The 21140-nt window shown below is 34.5% G+C and overlaps 1 protein-coding gene across 1 annotated transcript in view; it reads right to left on the bottom strand.

Moving 5' to 3' along the window:
- Nucleotides 1–7310: 7310 nt before the first annotated feature.
- The window catches only part of LOC110023125 (la-related protein 1B-like), a 24189-nt gene continuing 10359 nt past the window's right edge, over nt 7311–21140 (bottom strand). The window contains exons 5-6 of the mRNA XM_020722377.1: nt 8357–8428; nt 7311–7955 (exon numbers count right to left, since the gene is read on the bottom strand). Of these exons, the coding sequence (XP_020578036.1) occupies nt 7629–7955; nt 8357–8428 (399 nt within the window). The 3' untranslated portion in view covers nt 7311–7628. The remainder of the gene's footprint in view (nt 7956–8356; nt 8429–21140) is intronic.

Here is a 21140-nt window from a genome sequence, read left to right as displayed (position 1 = left end):
CTAACCTGGCGGCGGAGCCTAACACGAGTTGTTCGCGAACAACGAGCCGTTTTGACAACCCTTCTCATGAGCTATTCTCTATCCCTCCCTCCCTCCCTCCCTCTAGTTCTCTCCCCTTCTAGATTGAGTGTGATTTACGAACAAATTCCGATTCAACAAGTACGTAAAAAAATGAAAGTTTAGAGCTTAGATATGTAAATACATGTGAATCTGGTGGTATGTACCCTAGACATAAGTTTCAAATTTTAATTAATAAATTACTCAAGAATATTGAAGCAACTTGCGTTAGTCGCATTCTCATGCTGGCGACAAAATGGTGTCATCGTTATCTAATCCCTCGCCAATAAGAAGTTTCACAAGTCCGATTTTTTTGAAGGAGACCAGCAACCTAGTCCTCATAATTAAAGTATTTAATTTACAATATTATTGCATATTAATTGCGGTCCGTCCATCCACCCTAAATATTTTTTTTATTTATATTGGATTAAATTTGAATATGATTGATGTGTCGTCAACAAATTTTTGTCAACAAATTTTTATCAAGCACGATCTAAATACGTTTTTAGTATGAAATTATTCAAATTCAAGATTATTTTATCCCCGATTTCAATAAATTTATAGTTATACCGACTGCCTGGATAAGATGAACTCAATTGTATCAAAATTGATCTATTTCAATGCTATTCAAGCCCAAATCAAGTTTTTGAAACCTAATTACAGGTTTGGAATTTTATGTGATTGGTCAAAATAAATTTCAAATTTGACATATTTATAGTCGAATTAAGTGTCTCAATGAGATGAATCCAACGAACCCAAGATTATTAAATTCTAAGGTCATTAAGACATTCAAATCTTTAAGGGCCCGTTTGTGACAACTTTAGCTATTTAATAAGTTGTTGCGTAGTAGTTGTGACAGGAAGCTGCTACGCAGAAGCTGGCTTTCATTTTACTTTTTTTGCAGTTCGAAAACAGTTGTATTGCAGCTGTTTCTGGACAAATGATTATTTTGTCTCTATAATGTAATGTTGTTTACAACAGAAATGTTTGTACATAAATATTTCATACTTGAAAGCAAATATTCAGTGCAGAACATCATAAAATAAAAATAAACACCTCACAAAACAGTGAATAGCATGACTATCAAAATTAAGAAAAAACTATTAAAATAACAATTAATAATATAATAATATTATTTTTAAAATGCAGACGTATGTCATGATATAAGCCGTCCTGCAGGGAAACTCTCCACGCCCGATCACTCTCGACGCTCAAATCTTCTAGCCCATTTGTCCCCTTAAAATAGTCACGATTTTTTGTGATTCTCCTTGGACACCTGTAAAATTATCTCCCGTAGTTATATGATTGTCGTGAAGTAAGCAGGGAAAATTATAGTTCGCAATAGTAGTGTAAACCTCTGGAAGTACTGAAAATTCTCGAGCTCATCTTTCTTAACGGCTTAAAAACACATACCCTTAAATATAATACAAGTAAAAATTAATAACAAAAGTAATTCATTAAAGTTTTATTCAGTTGTGAGGTCTCCAATAACTCAGCATATAAACCAACGAATCTGTCACTACAAGAAGACAACAAATCTTATCAAAAATGTTCTTATTTTCTTTTAACCTGTGTAATAACGAGTTCGTGTGTGTCAAATATGCATATCACAAAAAAAGACATCCAGAATAACCTAAGAAACCATAGCACTAAAAAAGAAGAGGAAATTGGTTGACTTCATTAGGATTTTATACGTGACACCAACCAATAACGACATACAAACCATCTAGAAGAACCCATAAATGTCTTATCATAGACCTCTAAAACCCACCAAAAAAATACATGTAATATTTAGGATATATATATTTCCCATGGTTGCCTCATTGGTCATCCAAGTGGGAGAAAAAATACATGCAAAAGGAAAAGTACATATTACTTTTAAATGCATAAGAAACATAAATATATATGACAACTTATACAAGATAAGAAACATAAATATATATGACAACTCGTATAAGATACATATCAATAAACAGTGAATGTTTTCAACAATCATTACAAAAAACAGAAATAAAAACTAATTTCCTCTAATCACCCTCCAACTATAGTATCTATAATTTGTTTCCTCAACTCTATCATCTCGTCTGCACCTTCCGCATCTTGAGTGCAGTTCTCGGGCATATCATTTTTTGCATGTGACAAAGATTGTCCAATATGATATTCATACCCCTCAACAAGGGCATGTGACTGATCCTCATCTGCCTTACAAAAATCAATTTCGTTGCGGGAAGGATGTCGCAAAATATAAATTTGAAGAGTCGTCGTGGCAATCACACTTTGCACATGTTTGAGGAATAGATAAATTGTCATATCACGAAGTACAACTCATTTCTTCTTCCAAACTCTAAATGTCCTCTCGTAAAAAAGAGTATCTTTTATTGAACATTTCTCTCCTACCCCACGTGACATTGCTGACTCTCTCAAAATCAGGTATGTGATATCTAATATCAGTATAGGCTTTTAGATACCCTCGTTATAATGTATACCCAACATCGATCAAATATATTTACCGGATGTGAACAAAATGAATAGTTTTGAAGTAAAAAAAAAAAAAGATGACTAGTTCAGTTTCATGCGAACCTATGAGTGGATGTGGGAGTTGTATTTCCTATTCCGTGTTGAACTTTAAAAATTCGACTTTCATGTGCACTGTCCTCCCAATCGACCATGAAAAATGTGAAGCACATAATGAAGTCACATACAGCCATGACATTCTGTTTCACCTACAACGGGCCAATGAATGTGATCTTATTATTTTGAACACGTGCATCCACATATGTTCCATCGATTGCTCCAATACAATTCTAAAAAGATAAACCAGAGTAAATTAATAATATATATTCATTTAAAAATTGAATGTAATAAATAAAAGAAGTTATCTGAAAATATGACATATCGTGCATCGTGCGAAATCTCTGTAGGGATTCGTTTAAATATAGGATCTGTTGGTTTTATGAATTGTGATGAAAAACTAAAAAGTGCATTCAATCCAATTGAGAACTATCTACAAATTGTTTTGGAAGAGTGTTGGAATGGCTTCATAGCTCTCGTATTGATTCATTCTATGGTAACATGTAAAGGGTTATTGCTAACACCTCTCGTGAAATCATCCTGATGAAGCCATGAAATCCATGATTTATGTATAGTTTCTCTAGCAGATCGGTGAATACCACTTGTGTCATGTGAAACATATTGTTAAACCTCATTGGATGACTCACAAGCAACTCCCCAATCCATTTGTCACCAACGTACGAGGATATCATGCAAGGGAGCGCTCTATGCACAAGTTATAATATTTGTACATCAAACATTGTACAGCTGCAAGTCTCGTTCCACGTCTTTCTTTATTTGCATCCATGTAATTCGATGTCGAAATAGCTAACACAAAAACATCAATGAATCAGCTATAATCATATAATGTTATGAAAAAACCCAACATCAAAATAAAATTAGAGAAGCAAATAGAAAACATAATGATGAAAAATAAAATTGCAAATCAAATTTGACATTGTCCCAATGAAAAAAAGTAAAAAACCAAAAGCAAATAAAAATATCCAGTGCAACAAGAAATGCAAAATGTCCCACAAAAATATAAAAAAAACTAGGTGTCCTTCAAGTGTCACCGTTTGCATGAAAATAACGTAAATAATGAATCATACGGTTTGGGGTTATCGTCATGGAAAAAATCTCTTCGGTTCGGGTATTCAATCAACTTCATAGATAATAGATATAACAACATTTCCTCATAAATTTATGGAGTTGCCTCCATAATACATATGACTAGTTGGACAGAAATTGCTTGTGATGGGTCTGGGTCATCGGTGCATGAAGCCACAAACTGTGAAATATGACTTCTAATAAAAGTAGCTTTTTTTTCAACCAGATGATGCTTTGATCATCTAGTGGATTCAACATCATGGAGGTTCTCGTTGGGGCCTTCATTAGAATCACCTGCGTCATTGGCACGACATGCACCGATGTCATCAAAACTTGACTCACTAGGTGTGCATACATTAATGCAGGTATAGTCAGGTTTTCAGTGATGTCATCAAAACTTGACTCGCTAGGTGTGCATACATTAATGCTCGTTGGCACGACACCACCAAATATACGATTTAACTTCTCTTCCAATTCAGAAACAATGCTACTGTATTTAAAAGTTTTCATAGCTAGCACCACCTACAAAGTGATAGCACATGTTGATGCTTGAAAAATTGACAAAAGAAGTGGATGTTTAAAAAACACTCACCTTCAATCTCTCTGCCCACCACTCCTTTGAAGCAACAATTGTTCTTTTTATCGGATCCCAATCCAAGCGCATGGATCCTCGCTCTATTTTTTTTCCAAATTATCTAATCATTTTAAGTTGGTCCCATTTGTGTTTTTAACTGCAACCTATCGTACTCCATGCTTGTATTGTCCTTGAAATTTTTAATAATATTTTACCATCCCTCTTTGTTGAATTAAGTTGTCAGTTTATTTCTCAATTCGCCCTCCTTCAAAAAAAATGACGCAAAATATTATTTGTTTGTCATTATCCTAAATTGTAGATGAACCGACCCCTTTGGTCTTAATCAATGTGTATACTAGCATGAAAAAAACTAATCAACATTAATATTTGTCATAAAAAAAAATTTAACAATTTTGAGAAAAATAAGAATTTCACAATAGCATCACCACTATCCCTCCAACAACTTGCACAACACCTCCATACCACACAACTACACCAACAAATTACCACACCATACCACTGCCACCACCTCCATACACCAAAGCATCAACAAACCAAAACATCCACAATACCATCGCCACAATCTCAACACATCAAAACATCCACAATACCACCACCACCACATTAGCACACCAGCAAATCCACACACCAACGCACCCACACACCAACACCATGAACACCTCAACTAAAATTCGAGCAACAACATCAACAAAATTTCGTGCAACAACATCAAATAATTACGGCAATAACATCTTTTGCATTTTCAACCACCAACATCTATGTTTCCAATTTGCATATGCAAACATTGTCTTTACAATTGCATTTCCAGCCACTGCCATGTATGTTCTAATTCACATATGCAAACACCACCACCAACCGAACCATTGCTTATAATCAAAACCATCAACATGATGCAACATAAATAAGCAACATGACCTATCAAACATATCATTTCTATTGCCTTTCACTTGCATTTCCAACCACCACCATCTATATTCAAAGTCGCATATGCAAACACCATCACAAAAGCAACCAATGCACATAATCAAAACCATCAACATGATGCAACATAAAAAGGTAAAAATATCTACTAACATATCACACTGAAAACCACCAAAATAAAAAGCTAACAACCACTGAAACCGAAAAGCAAAGGGCTGAAACTACCAAACTGCAAAATCCAAAAACAACCACAATTGAACCATTGCACCCAATTGCAAAAATCAAGACCAACTATTAGATAATGCAGAAAATATTGAAACAGTGGGGAAAGGAAGAAGAGGAACCACCACACAGAGCGCACTATACGCAAAACCACAATACTGAGCCAAGCAAAAGAGATGAGAGAGAGAGGGGGGAGAATATAAAGTTCACCAGAACAACCAACTGAAACCGAAGAAGAGGAACCATCGCACAAAACACAGACTGTGCAAAACCAGCAAACCAAACAAAAGAAAAGAGAGGAGAGGGAAAAAAGAGTGGAAGCTCGCCGCAATAGTGACCCAAAACCACCGAAAGGCAACCAAAAATAAGGGCTAACCACCAGAACCACGGAATTGAGGAAGGCTCAAGAGAGGAGATTTTTAGGGCAAGAGGCATGTCGAGGGAATGAAGGAAGGCAGCGAAGAAAGGAACTAGGGTAATGAAGGAAAAGTATTTGCAAGGAAAGTGAGCCGCTAAGCCGAACCCACAACCCGCATTTTTCATAAAATTAATCAAACTGCAACCGCACCGCTGTAAACAAGCATCGTAGTACGAAACCACACCGCATGGAAATTGTCGCCCCAAATAGACAATAAAAAATCATCTATGATCAAGAGGGATCAATATAGACAGTTCAATCAGATGGTTAGAGAAGTTACTTGTCAAAAGAGTAAAAGTTATTTTCCCAAAAAGCTATAAATAAATTTCTTCTCTTCACCAGAGAAAAGGAAGGAGAAGAAGTTATAGAGAGAAGACTCAACGATAACCACCTACCTCCATAGTCGTAGACCAACGTCGACTACGATCAGTCATCACCACGTGCCACTTTCGACCCCTATTTCCAATCATTATATTCCTAATAAGGTTGTAGCATCGAACACATGTATTGAGGGGGGCTCAAGGCATGACAATAACCCTCGGCTTTTGTAACCGCTGACTACCATCGGTCGACTAAAGGTTGTCAACGACCTTTTCTTGCAATTGTCATAGTCCAAATATAGTTGTTGTCTCTAGCACATGTACTGCAGACCCGACGATAGCCACAAGTCCCTATAGTCATCGGCCATTGTCAGTCCTCGTTGTCGAATACCAGTCGCTGCTAACACTTGTATTTATTTTACGTTGTACAAAGCTAAGTATATTTTTCGATGCAAATCTATAACCCAGTTCTCCCAGTTGCGAGAGGAGTCTCGTGTACTTGGACACTTAAAGTGGATTACTTTCATTAAGTTTGACTCCATGATTTTTTTTTCGGGTTTTTCCACAAAAAAAATCTTAGTGTTTCTCATCTTTCATTTGTGTGTGTGTTAAATATTTGTGCAACACTAAGACGTTAAATAATTACTCTACTGCCGCAAATTTTCCAACAAGCAACAAGTATGACGTAATACCAAAATATCAACTCAGCCGACAAACCTTGATATACCAAAAGAGAAGGTCACGCAAAAAAAGCAAAATTGTTCATGATCAAATTAAAATTCCAACAAGAAGAACAATTTGAACCTAAGAAACATAAAGCACTGTAAAGAAACAATTCCAGACTAAATGTGAGTCGCAATAAAACTAAGTTAAAACCAATATCATTCGGGAATTTTATAAAATTACAAACCTTAGAATGGAAAAAGAAACAAGAAAATGGAGGACTCAATTTCCAGATAAGTAAATAACAGTGAAATCCTTAAACAAAAACTCAGAACAATGCCATCTATTCTATTTCTCCTATAGCTCAAGAACAAGAGAACCATCTCAGCTTTAGATTATTCCTCAAAATATAGAGCAAGTTTATGAAAAGAGACATCCGGGACCAAGAGCCAAGCCAGTCTGTACAAGCGAGCATTCATATATCTCTTATTTGTCTATCTTAACCCCGCCCCCGCCCCCACGATGTCCCAAAATATAGTTCATGCAATTGATAGGCCCTTCTTAATTACACAGAGTAATGATATTTTGTCAAGGTACAGTGACCATAAACACTATCCAAGTGAAGTGGTAAGTTTATAATTCTAACGTGCACCCTTTGTTTTACAATATATAGACGGGGGATGAATTCAGAATTTGGAGTTTACCAAGTCACTCAAACAATGTTTTAGACACTATAATCAGACAAAATATCATTTATAAACTTCCAAAATCAAACTTACATTGTGTCACTTCTGAGTAGAGTTCTCATTTTCCTGATACGATCAGAATACGTACCCACTTGAACATCGCCATCCTCAGAATTTCTTACAGATATCTGACTATTTAGTTTCACGGAGGCCGACCTTGCAAAAGCTGCCTCATTTTTTGCTAATCCACTCGAGCCAGTGTTTTTAGGATCATCCAAGTCTAAGTAAATATTGTCAAAATGAGCTTCCAGACCAAAATTGGCTATTGGAGATTGTAGGCCAGAAGCAGAAACCAAATTGTCTACTGGGTGCAGAACCCAAGTCATCCAATCGTTACGCTTCCTTATTTTATCGCCCTACATCAGCAGTATGTGCTAGAGATGGAAAATTCATGCACTAAATGGTATAATAGAAAACTGAAAACCGAGAAGGAATGGTGCGTGTGAAGGGAGAAAAAAATTGGTAAATTTACATACATACCAGAAAATTCCTTGGTATTTACATATTGAACACCTAAAATTTGATATTTAAATTTATAATAATTCGGTGTCCTGAACTTATTCTTGAAAAGTTGTACTTCACCTTTAAAAAGTTAGTAGTATTGGTATTTTTGATGTGATATAAAAGATTAGAGTGTTATGTATGAAAATATGAATGTTAGATATGTAAATACATAAGAATCGTGTGGTATGTATGTAAATGCCCTAAAAAAGTTTGAAGCCCATGTGAGCAGATTCACACCATTTCTTATACGCACCTGTACCTCCACTACATTTGATAGCAGTACAGTGTCTAATATGTATGGTATATTGTTAGTCAATTGCTTCACCTGCTCGACATGGCAAGAGAAAAATATTGCAGGTTTAGTTAGCATATGCGTGAATGAAGTTAAAAAAACAATTAAATTACCATGGATAGTCCAAAAAAAAATATATAAACGGTGAAAAAAGAGAGCACACCAAGAATGCATTTACATGCACATAGCACACAAATCTTATGTAATATCGCACACCCAAACTTTCATATTTATATACATAGTACTCAAATATTTAATATAACAGTAAAAATAGCACTATTACTATATTTTAAAAGTTAAATCCACCATTTCATACATAGGTATAGGTTTAAAACAATAAAGTGTTATGTATGCAAATATGAATGTTTAGGTGTGAGACATGTAAATACATAAGATTTGTGTGCTACGTAAGTTAAAATTAAAAAACAATCTCATATTCTCACTAGTGATTCATAACACCTTTAATAGGCGATAGAATTATGAATTTTATTACACCGGTCCCTCTTAGACTGGCTTGGACCCGCTCGGCCCAGCCAAACCAGCAGTTGGCCAAACCTAGGGGGGCAGAAAGCACAGTTTCCACCTAGGAGGATTCCAGCCCCTGAGTGGGGCCCGTTAATCCCCTTATCACAAATGAGATGAGAGGAACTAGGGGGTTTTTTTGGGGGGAAATTTAAATTTGTTTTGGGTTATTTTATTAGGCCTAATCACCTTGGGTTTGTTTTTCATGTTTGGATTTTTGCATATTTCTTTTTGTCTTTTGTTCCTAGCGGGTCTAGATATTGTGGAGAGTCGATCTACCTCTCGGTTAGAGATCAACTATTGTATCTTGTTTATTTGCTTCGAGATTAATCAAATTAGCTCTGAATTGGGTTTTCTCAAATATTTATTACAATTTGTTCGCTAATTTTGGCTTTGATTTGTATCAAATGCATCATTACAATGCATAGCCTTTACAAGTGAAATAAGACAAATAATGTATTAAACAAAAATGTCACACCGAAGCACTTAAAAATCAAAAAAGAAATTGCTTCATTCAAGATGACACCGAACATGGAAAACAATATAAAAAAAACAGGGACATATGACAACTATAAAACAATCCGGTAAATTCATCGCAAATGACAGTAACTTCAGATCTGAAGGGAAAAGTAATCATTAGGGTTTTGTATAACATAATAGACAAAAATGATAAATTATGCTGGTAGGAAAGCATGGATCAAATTTCATAGGTTAATTTAAAAAATAATCCAGAAAAAATATCCTAGATGTGAAAATTAAAATAAGAAGCCTGAAAACCATTGGCTTAGTTAAGAACAAAAGAGGATTTGAGCTTTCTCAAAGCATATAGACTTCACTTGCATGGAGTTTTGCTTCCATTTTTTTTTCATTTTCTTCAGGAAGATTTGCCACATTAATATAAATCATCTTGGGCTCTAGATTTTCTTAATGTAAATTTAAGATGAGAAACAAAATAACACACGACCAAAACTTGTAGCTCACAAAGTTTTAATTTAAATACTAAATCGTCTCGTTTGAATGATAACAAAAAACATGTAAATTTTACCCAAATAATACTATGGCATTAAAATTTAAGACAAATGAAAAACACCTGTCAATCAAAAACTCACACTACAACAACAACAATCCTTTATCCCACAAGTGGCATTGGCTACAATAATCCTTCTTCGCTCCAATGTTTCCTCCTAAATCTCATATTTTTAGTTAATTCTAATAAACTAAGATTATTATTTATACAACATACTCAACTATTTTTAGGTTTACCTCTATCTTTCTTAACAAAAATCAAATCTAAAACATCCATTCTCCTAACTAGGTAATCAGAAGGTCGATGTTTTATGTGACCAAACCATCTAAAGGTTATTCTCTAATCTTGTCAATCGCTTGAGCTACTCTAACATCTTCACGGATATATTTATTTCACATTTTGTCTGTAATTATAAAGCCACTCATCCACCTGAGCATTCTCATCTCAGCAACACTCAACTTAATTTTCAGTTTCTTTTTTATAGGCCAACATTTTGTGCCATAAAGCATTGCAGTTTTCACCTCCATCTTATAAAATTTTCCTTAGGGTTTAAGCGTTACTTTTCTATTACACAATAGGTCCGTTGCATTCCTCCACTTCAGCCATCAAACTTAAATCCCACTGATAACATCCCCAACTATATCATCATCACTTTGAACAATAGATCTAAGATATCTAAAATGTTCACTCTTTGAACAATAGATCCAAGATATCTAAAATGTTCACTACATTTAATAACTTGATCGCTCATTATTACAGCCTCGCAACAAGATTTACTATTACTAAAATTACATTCCATGTATTTAGTTGTAGATCTACTCAAACTAAGGTCTTTAGACTCTAAAGTTGGCCTTCATACTCAAGTTATTCCTAATATCCACAAGAGCAAAAGACATATACCAAGGGACATTCTTCTGGAAATCTCGAGTAAGAACATTCATAACTGAAGCAAAAAGGATATGGACTTAAAGCCAATATCTGATGTAATCTGCCTGAAATAGGAAAATACTTGGTCAATCCTCCTTGTATTTGAACACAAGTAACAACTCTAGTATACATATATTTAATTATTTGAATATAAGCAATATCAACACCTTTCTTTTCTAAAACTCTCCAAAATACTTCTCTTGGAACCTTACCATAAGCTTTTTCTACAATAAAGAAAGAAAAAACAATAAAAAGTCTTTATCCCACTAAGTGGGGTCGGCTATATGAATCCATTTTCTCCATTTTGTCCTATTGAGTGTCATATTTTCATTTAATTCTAATAAATTAAGATCATTTTTTATCCAACATGGCCAAGCCTTTTTAGGTATACCTCTATCTTTCTTAACATAAGTCAAATTGAAAACATTTATTCTCCCAACTGAATCATTAGTTGGTCGACGTTTAATATGACCAAACTATCTAAGATGACTCTCTCTAATCTTTTGTGCCACTAGAGCTACACCAACCCTTTCCCTTTCACGGATATATTTGTTCACGGATATATTTGTTTCGCATTTTGTCTGTAAGTGTAAAGTCACTCATCCACTTAAGGAGTCTCATCTCAGCAACACTTACTTTTATACTTCTCTTTTATAGGCCACTATTTGCACCATAAAACATTGATTTTTCTGTAAGTCTAGTCGTACTTTCTATCACACAATAAGTTTGATGCCTTCCTCCACCTCAACCATCTAATTTGAATTTTACTAATAACATCCCCATCTAAATCATCATCACTTTGAACAATGGACTTGAGATATCTAAAACAATCACTTATTTTAATGATTTGATCGCCCCTTTTTACAACTCAGCCACTAGATCAACTATACTAAAATTACATTCCATTTATTCAATTTTAAATGTACTCAAACAAAAGCCTTTAGACTCTAAAGTTGACCTCTATAATTCAAGTTTTCATGAACTTTTTCTCTAGTCTTATCCGTGAAGAATAGCATCAGTGAAAAGCATACACCAAGGTACATCCTCCTGTAAATGTCCAATAAGAGCATCCATAACTAAAGCAAAAGGATATGGGATTAAAGTCCATCCATGATGTAATCCAACTGAAACAGGAAAATATTTGGTCATATTTAATGACTTGAATATAAGTCATATCAACACCTTTCTTTTTCTAAAACTCTACAAAGAACTTCTCTTGAAACCTTATCATAAGCTTTTCTAAATCGATAAAAATCATATGAGATCCTTCTTACTCTCTTTGTATTTCTCTATTAATCCTCTCAATAAATGTACAGCTTCCAGAGTAAACTTGTCTGCATGAATCCAAACTGATTTTGAGAAATTTTTTTATCACATCTTAACCTATGCTAAATTACTCTCTCATAACTTTAATGTACACACTCTTATGCATCTTTTTTATTCCTAAAAAAAACCAATAGACACTCTCTTCACTCATCAAGCAAATTTTAATTTTTTTAAAAATAATATTAAAAAGTTCAGTGAGCTAAGATTTGAAAATATTAAATAACTCAAGCAAATCAATCAATAACTTCTGGAAAAAAAAAACAAAATAAGAAAGAAGTGGCCTAATACCAATCCAAGCTTTAATTTGGTATAAAAAATAACTCCTAAAATTTGTAGATGCCACTGATACCACATTAGAAAGACATCCAAATAGCACTCAGACTTGAAAAAAACAAAAAATACAAAAAAACTTAAAGCACAACTAAAATTCAAAAATTTATGCATACATGCCTCAAACTTTCCCATATGTATAATCATAAAAATCTCACTTCAAATAAATATAACAAATAACAATCAGTCAATAACAAAGATAACAAGAACTCCATGCCCAATAAATGATTTCATCTATAACATGTGTACTTTACAACATCACAATCCACAAATTCAAACCAACCCAATTCAATAAACAATAAATTTACCCATGAATCATAGCCATAATCACTTTTCCTAAGGAGTCATTTAGGATTGATTTTTTTTTTTAACTTATAGTACTTTTTCTCTTATATTTTAATATGAAATAAAAATATGTATGCATCTTTAAATTATTATTATTATTATTATTGTTGTTGTTGAACTAAAGTAAGATATTTATTTGTGTATTGGAACCTCTTCACTTTAGATTTGGGCAATCTGCTAATGGAAATGGATGATCTTCACTAGCTATAGCATCAGCTTGTACCAATATTTAGAAAGACAAAATCGAAACCGAAGAGATTTGGCTTTAGCAATGGGAGGCCTAGGCCCGAAGGTGGATCGAGACATAAGTCTACAAATAGAAAAATAAAAAACCCATCGCTTGAATAATGACTCATAAATTCTCATATCATAACCAAAAAAATTATCATGAAAGCATATGTACATAGCTCAAACTAAAATAATAAAAATAATATATAATAAAATTTTACATGCAAATAGAAAATGAAAGCACCCTGAGAAGAATATAATAACCAAATGTACAAAAAATCATAAAAAACAATAAGCTATATTTTAGCATAAGAATGACAATAAGACGCAATAATAAAGCGATAAGAAAATAAAAAACATGAACTTCACCAAACAGAAAGACACTTGCTTGCAACTTCTCCCACTCTTGGTATGCGCCTTTCTCTCACAAGTGGCTTCTAGAACTCTCGCTCTCACACATAAGAAAAATATTCCAGATCTTCCTCGCTTTGGTTTCTCACACTTGCACAAGCTTCTCACTCTTAGCCATACGCCTCGCAACCCAAATGTCAAACAGTTGTATTAGACCAAGCGGCCATAGTAGATATAGTCACAGTATTAAATAGATATCCGATATATAACTACAATATAATTTAATAAATAGTAATATTATATTATAATATAATATAATAATTTATATAACCTTATCAAGATGGTATTTCAAAACCATGAAGCATGTTCCTTGAGACACACGCCTCAATGAAAAAAGACATAAGCCTCGATAATGAGAAAAGGTGCAAGTCTCAAGGCATTTCTTGTATGCCTCAAATTGAGTCACATCTAAGCATACGCCTCAAACAATTTTTAAACGATGGATCATGCTTTGCACTAACATCAAACCAAAGGCAATCCCTCTCCGTTCGACAATTTTATGTGAAATCATGATAGGTTGAGGAAAGGGCTACATTGGAGGGTGTCATGGATGCTCGAGGCTGATGCTAATCAAGCAAGGGCCAAAGATATGCCAAAGAAATAGAAGGCGATGAGAAAGCTATTGTGCAGAACGAATGATTGGAGAAGAACAAGAACTCAAAGAGGATTCAGCTCGTGCAAGAGTTCAAGGTGATAGCCATGAGATTCTATTTCAAGTACATGCAGGTGGTGGCATCAAGGTGTGGAGCTTGGAAACAACATTGTGCCGATCTCTGATGATTTCGCTTGAGTTTGACAATTCACTATTGTTATGTTTCTTGTACAAGATAAATCTCAGCGAGCAAAAAAAAAATCTATTTTGAAGGAAAAAAATACACGCAAACATACATACATACATACAGAAAGACTATTTTAATGATTTAAAAAATAAATTATTTTATTTTAAAAAACATAAACACTTAGATAATAATCAAACAAGTTTTTTTTCTAAATTAAAAAATAGAAAATGATGCCAAATAAATCCAAAATTATGAATATAATAGATATATATATATATATATATATATATATATATATGAAGCATTGGAAGAAGAAAAATGGAGGCCGACTCGAGCTCGGGAATTTATTGGATGATACATTGGTTACTAGCAATAACACTCATCTTACCAATTTATTAGCCGACTTTTTCCCTAGAACTAGAGGTAGAGGCAGAGCAAAATTGAATCGCTTTCTAGCTACTTGATACTCCGTATTTTAGCACTTTTTGGTTTTTTCTTTAGGTCTCTCATGTATTTTTTTGTATTTTCTCTTTTTCAAATCATTTGATGTGGTGGTTATCTTGTGAGCAGGGTGTCATGTTTAGGCCCTGCCACACAATCTATTTGTATCTTACTTTCTATTTAATATATTAGCCTTTAGGCTTTCTCAATATATATATATATATATATGAAGCATTGGCACTACCTTTCCAAAGCTTATCAATTAAGGCCAAACAATCGCAAATAATGAGTCAGTTGTTAGATTTTATGAACAAAAAATATCATCTAAATTAAATCTCCACAAAAAATGATAAAAAATTCCTTCATCGAAAATATTTGATTGGGATTTACAAAGATATAATTGATACTTCTATGAGACAAAAGATCTTATAACCTTCTTCAGGGCTGCAAAATAAATCAAGCATCCGACAGAGTAATTGTGACAAAGCTCAATTAGAGCTCATTCATAATATTTTGATTAAATAGTTACTCTAATAAGTTTTAACACTTTTATAAATACTTGATTGTTAAATGAACAATTTATTCATTATAATCATGAACAACATACTTTAAAACTCGTGAACACTTGTTAAGAAACTTAACTAAAGCTCAACATAAAACTCAACTAAGACCTGATGCTCAAGAAGGCAAACAACAAAGAGAAGATAGGTAACTAGTTTATTAATTTATTCAATTAAAATTTGATTTGCTACATTAAGCAAGCTCAATTTGATAAAGTTTGTTTGTTATTTTCAAACAAGCTGCTCGTTCAAAGCTCATTAATCAAAATATAAATAAGTTAACTTAAACCAAGCTTGAACAATCTTTTGAAAAACGAACTCCAGCTTGAACACTATCATAAAAGCTCAAATCAAGCTCAATCAAAACTTGAACAAGCTTTTGGCAAAAGAGCTCAAGCACGAATAAACTCCAACTAGACTTGGATTTGTTCATTTACAACCCTAACCTTATTTTAACGAGAGAGGCATTATAATTGATATTTTTATTAATGAGGGTTCCAACCTTAGGCTAAATAATGTTATCTACGATAATTAGGACGGGTATCCATAAATCACATCACACACACACACATATATATAGACACATACAGAGGGGAGGGGGGGAGGGATTTTAAAATTAAAAAAAATAGTAAGTTATATAGGCAATAGCACCAAGTGTTTTGGCTTGTCCATCTTGTCATGATTTAGATCAACAAGACCAGAAGGTTGCACCTCCCTTTGGTTGGCTAAAAACAAGAAAGGTGAAGGCTACTCTACCCCTTAATTTGTCCATATCAACAATCACAAAAGGATGCTGCTTTTTTTTTTATTCTTCACAAATTTTATACACCTAAAATTCAATTTATAAGGGCAATAAACTTCAAAATCATCATAGCTAATGGTTTAGCATAGATTTTGAAAGGGTGCTTTATTTGGCTTGATCATATATATTTAAGATTGTGATCCTTATGGGTGAATGATTTTTTTTTTATTTATGAATTCTTGAACAAATGATATTATGAATTATAAAATGATTAAGGAGACAATTAATGGGGATATTTCATAATTATGCTATATAGTCAACAAAAGAAATTTAGGCTATTATAACTTCAATGATCATAAAGTTGTGTATTAATATTAAGAGTTTAAATAGACCACTTTTACATTTTATAATTACTTTTAAGGGGAATTAAATATGTACCTCATAATTCTAAAGTATGTACATATTCAAGACAAAAATTTTGATATCTACTTATATAAAACTTTAATGTCATTATTACATGAAAACATAGACATGAAAAGCTGTGCTTTACTTTAGAAAATTTGATACTATTGGTATTTTTATGTGGTGTTAAAGGTATGTGTGTTATATAAGTAGATATCAAGTTAAGTGTTAAACATGCAAATACATAAAAATTTTGTGGTATGTATATAAATCCCCCATGCTTTTAATGTTGCAACATGAGCAACTTAATATGATTATATATTAAAAAAAGAATGATAGGAGGCTATTAGTCAGGCCCCGGCCATCCCTAATGGCCTAACCATTCGAGTATCACACCCTACACACGGGGAGGATTCGAAACCCGGACCCGAGGAAACTTACACTGCCGAAGCGGATGCTCTACCAACTGACCTGGGAACGCCGCTCTCTCTCTCTCTCTCTCTCTCTCTCTCTCTCTCTCTCTATATATATATATATATATATATATATATTATGTGTGAATGTTTGGGAAAAATTCATAAAATTTATTGATTACAAAAGTATGCTAAAATTGACTGTATTGATTATATAACATTTTTTTATGTGCAATATATTAAATGCAAGATATATCAAGGTCAGGATCAATATATCATCTTCCATGTATTATTTATTGGATAAGTAACTCTTTAGTTGTTAAAGGATAAGTGTGCTTTCTTTAATGGGATTTTTTTTTTTTTGGACAATTGATGTGCCATCAATAAATTTTTACATCAATCATGAATCTCGATGCATATTAAGAAGAAAATATTCTAAATTCAAGATCATTCGAGCCTTGATTTTAGTAAAATTTGTATTCAAATTGACCAATTAGACAAGAGGAACCTAATGATGTTGAAAGTGATCCAGTCTTGAGTCTAAAAAAGCCAAGATCAAACACAATGTTATTGAATGCTTTGGTGCATAAATTGGAAGGTTAAACGATCTTAAAATTTGGTAAGCTTATAGTCAAGTCGACGATCTCAAGGAAAGGAATCCAATGAGCTCAAAATTGTTCAATTTGATGTTTTTAAGATACTTAAATATTAAAATAACGTGTAATGAAGGAAATTAATGTGGATCGTCCAATAGAGTGTTTTGTGATATTTGTCCAATATTTCAAAATGCCCCTCAAAAACTATAAATTGACTCTCATTCTTCACTTGAAGAGTGAAGAGTGAAGAGTGATACCGGAGTTAGCCCAAACCACAATAGGAAAAATAAATATTATTACTAAAAACAAATACGCGGTTAAAACCAAACACACTTGAAATGGAAATTACAACAAACATGACTCAATGATACGGTGAAATAAAAATCGACAATAAATAACCACACAAACTCAAATAAGGATGGATATTGAGGTGGTAATGGTGATCGGAGAGGGGTAGAGAAGGCGGCGAGATGATGGATGAGCTGGTAGGCCAACGAAAAACAGCATGGTGGTAGTTTCCAGGGTTATAAACAGCAAGCAAGCAGTGAATAATGAAATGGAACTATAGTTTTGGATGATGGCGACAAGTGGGAAGGAGTTAGGGCATAGGTTCTAGAGGATGCGGCAAATGGGAAGGTAAAGTGCGGTAGCCAGAGAGGTTAGGACAGCAGAAAGGTTATGGAAGGGGTGGTTTTGGTGGCTAGAATAGCGGGGGGAGTTATGGAGAGGGGAAAGGGAGGGGGGGCGACAGCCAGCAATAATGTCAGCTGCAGCAGTGGGTAATGCGTTGGATTGTGGGACGATAAAGGTATGGTTGCACCAGGGCTGCAATAGCAAGGGGATGGTTGGACAACGAAAAAGGTGACTAGAATGGCAGCAAGGGGGAGATGACTGGAAGGGACGGCAATAGATGGAGAATGTGTGGTTGGTGGCTGGAGTTGCTGGAAGATATAGAATGTTGTCCGGTGAATCCGCAACGAGGTAAGATGACAACAGTGAGGCGAGGAATGCGGAGGATAAAAAAGTTTAAGATAAATACCCTCACAGAAATGAGCTATAGTTGGAGCACCACTGAATATCTTGGATGTAGATCACCGCCTCAGACAAGTTACAACTAGAGCACCACTCGCCTTTGAATACAACCCTAGAAGGGAGAAAGGGGAAACCAACGGTTGTCTCAACAGAAAACATACGACAATACTAAACTCTCAAAATCCTATTACAACAAACATATAAGTTCCCTCACAGAAAACCCTGATTAGAAACTAGAAAAATAAGAAAGAAATCGTAAATAAGTCTCAAATAAAAAAAAATAAAATAAGAGTTACATAGGCCAAATGGCACAATCCCGGGTGAAAAACTTCTGCTTTTAAACTACCAAGACGAATTCTTGCCTCCATTCATGCAAGCGCACAAGGAACTTCTGCAGATGGATCGTGATTCATTCCTGCAATTGCATGAAAGTATGAAATTATGCGTTGTGTCTAGCCTCAATCACGAACTCGCGTCACGGAAACGGTCTAGCATCAGTCTCCCAAGATTGGAAGAGTTTCGACCTCATTTGTCGAAACTTCAATCTCAACGTAGTATGGCATTGGGGCGGTTATGTTAAAAGTGGTAGAAACGTAGCAATCTCCCAATAAGTCAATTAGTTAAATGTTTTCATTTCAAATTACATCCTGATAGAAAAAAAAAATACACCCTCCTTTGCCACAACAAAAATTGCAACTGCACATTGATGGGTATCCACACGAATGAAGCCTCGAGTCATCAAATCGGTAATTGGCTTCTTCCACTTCTTGTGCTTGGTCGAGTGTATCTGGTAAAACTAGTATGTAAGGAGGAATCAACTCTGGGACAAAATCTATGGTAGGCTGAAGAACTCTCAATATCAATCCCTCGGGAGATGTCTCTTCTTTTCTAGTAGGAATTTGGATCTCATTGTAGATTTTTTTCCCCAAAAGATCCTAAAGCAGTATCTAACGTTGTGGTTCATCTATCGTGTCTGATCATCTATTAGCGGATACCCTATTGAACTGATTTTACCGCCCAAATGACTCCATATAGTTTTCAAGAAGTGACAAAAAAGAGTGTCATCTCTTACTTGTTAGACCTCCCTCAGTAGGAACAACTGAGAAAGTAGATTATATATCTGAAAAAGTCTGAAATTCTCTTAGCTGGGGTTGTCATGTGTTTGATGTCGATTTCTCAAACTTAGGACTGTTCAATTGTAGTCTCTTGTGAGCTCAGCTTGAACTGCATGATTTTCTTTTTCCCTCATCAGTTGAAATGTGGTACTACTCATTTGTGTCCACACTTTCTTCAATGTCTGTTGTGTTATTGTCCTTTCTTCAACTGCTCTCTGCTAAGTGAAACAGATAATTCCCCTGATTGTGCAATCAGATTCATTATGCACAAATTTAAGACACTTGAAATACTTTTTGACTGGGATAAATTTAGGAATGTTGGTTGGCTTCACCGGTTCTCCACTATGAACAAGTTTCTTCCCAGACGGGGTCGGCTTGGATGCTTTGTTGGGTGTGCTCTTGTTGCTTGATACTAAGATTGAACTCTGCCGAGAAGATATGGCGGTTAATCTCTTCACTATTAAAGCTAGAGTCAGAACATCTTGTATATAACAAACTGGTAGGTATTGGCGTTGCAGCTATAATTTCATCTTAAATAATGTAGTGATATTGATTTGTCCCTCACATTAACGTTGGTGCTTCAATTTTTCTCATAAAAATAATGCACTCTTCTTTAGTTTGTTGGTGACTAGTTTCACCATTTTGTTCAATGAGACTTCTGAATACTCGAAAAAAAGTTTCAAGATCTGAAGCCGCTCGATGAACTCATCCGGATCCAACTGACCATCAAAATGTGGCAAATCCAACGTTACGTTAAAATTTTGGCTTCTCAAATATTTTAGATCAAATCTTCAAGGTAGAGGATCTTTATCCCTAGATTCGGTATGGTGGAAGAGATTCACTAGATTTTATCGATCTAGCCATTCTCCGTTGTAGCAAGGGGTGACCCTTTTGAATTGCCTCCTCTGAAAAAAGATAAACCTATACTGCAATTGGAGGATTTCTTGTCCTCCATAGAACATTCTGGACATCCCATTATGAATTTCTCATAAACTACATTATGGCATTTTCTCTGATTTAGGTCTTCGGTAACTATCTATTTGGAGGAGTGATTAAAGTTTGGGAGAGGGTAAGTGGAAGGTGTTGGATACTAGGAACCCTAAGATGAGACAAAGGTTAAGCTAACTTTGATATCAAATGATACCGAAATTAACACAAACCAAAGAAAAAATAAATATTATTACTAAAAGAAAATGTGTGATTATAACCAAACAAACTTGAAAAGAAAATTACAACAAACACGACCCAACGATACACTGAAAGAGGTAATAACAACAGATGACAGCACAAACGCAAACTATGATAGATCTCTAGGTGGAGGTGGTGATTGGCGAGGGGTCAAAAGGTGGAAAGATGGTAGACGAGCTGGTTGGTTAACATAAAACGGCAAGGTAGCGGTGTACCAGGTTTCGTACAACAAGCAAGCAGCAGATAATGACGTGGAACTGCTATTCTAGATGATGGGAGCAAGTGGGAAGGAAGTAGGGCGCAAGTTATGGAGGCAGTGCGTGTGGGAAGGTAAGGAACGGTGGTCGGAGAGGCTAGAAAA

This window comes from Phalaenopsis equestris, unplaced genomic scaffold (genome assembly GCF_001263595.1).
Source record: "Phalaenopsis equestris unplaced genomic scaffold, ASM126359v1 Scaffold000212, whole genome shotgun sequence".
Taxonomy (NCBI): domain Eukaryota; kingdom Viridiplantae; phylum Streptophyta; class Magnoliopsida; order Asparagales; family Orchidaceae; genus Phalaenopsis; species Phalaenopsis equestris.
The sequence above is the reverse complement of the archived record's forward strand: the minus strand, read 5'-3'. Positions and strand labels throughout refer to the sequence as shown.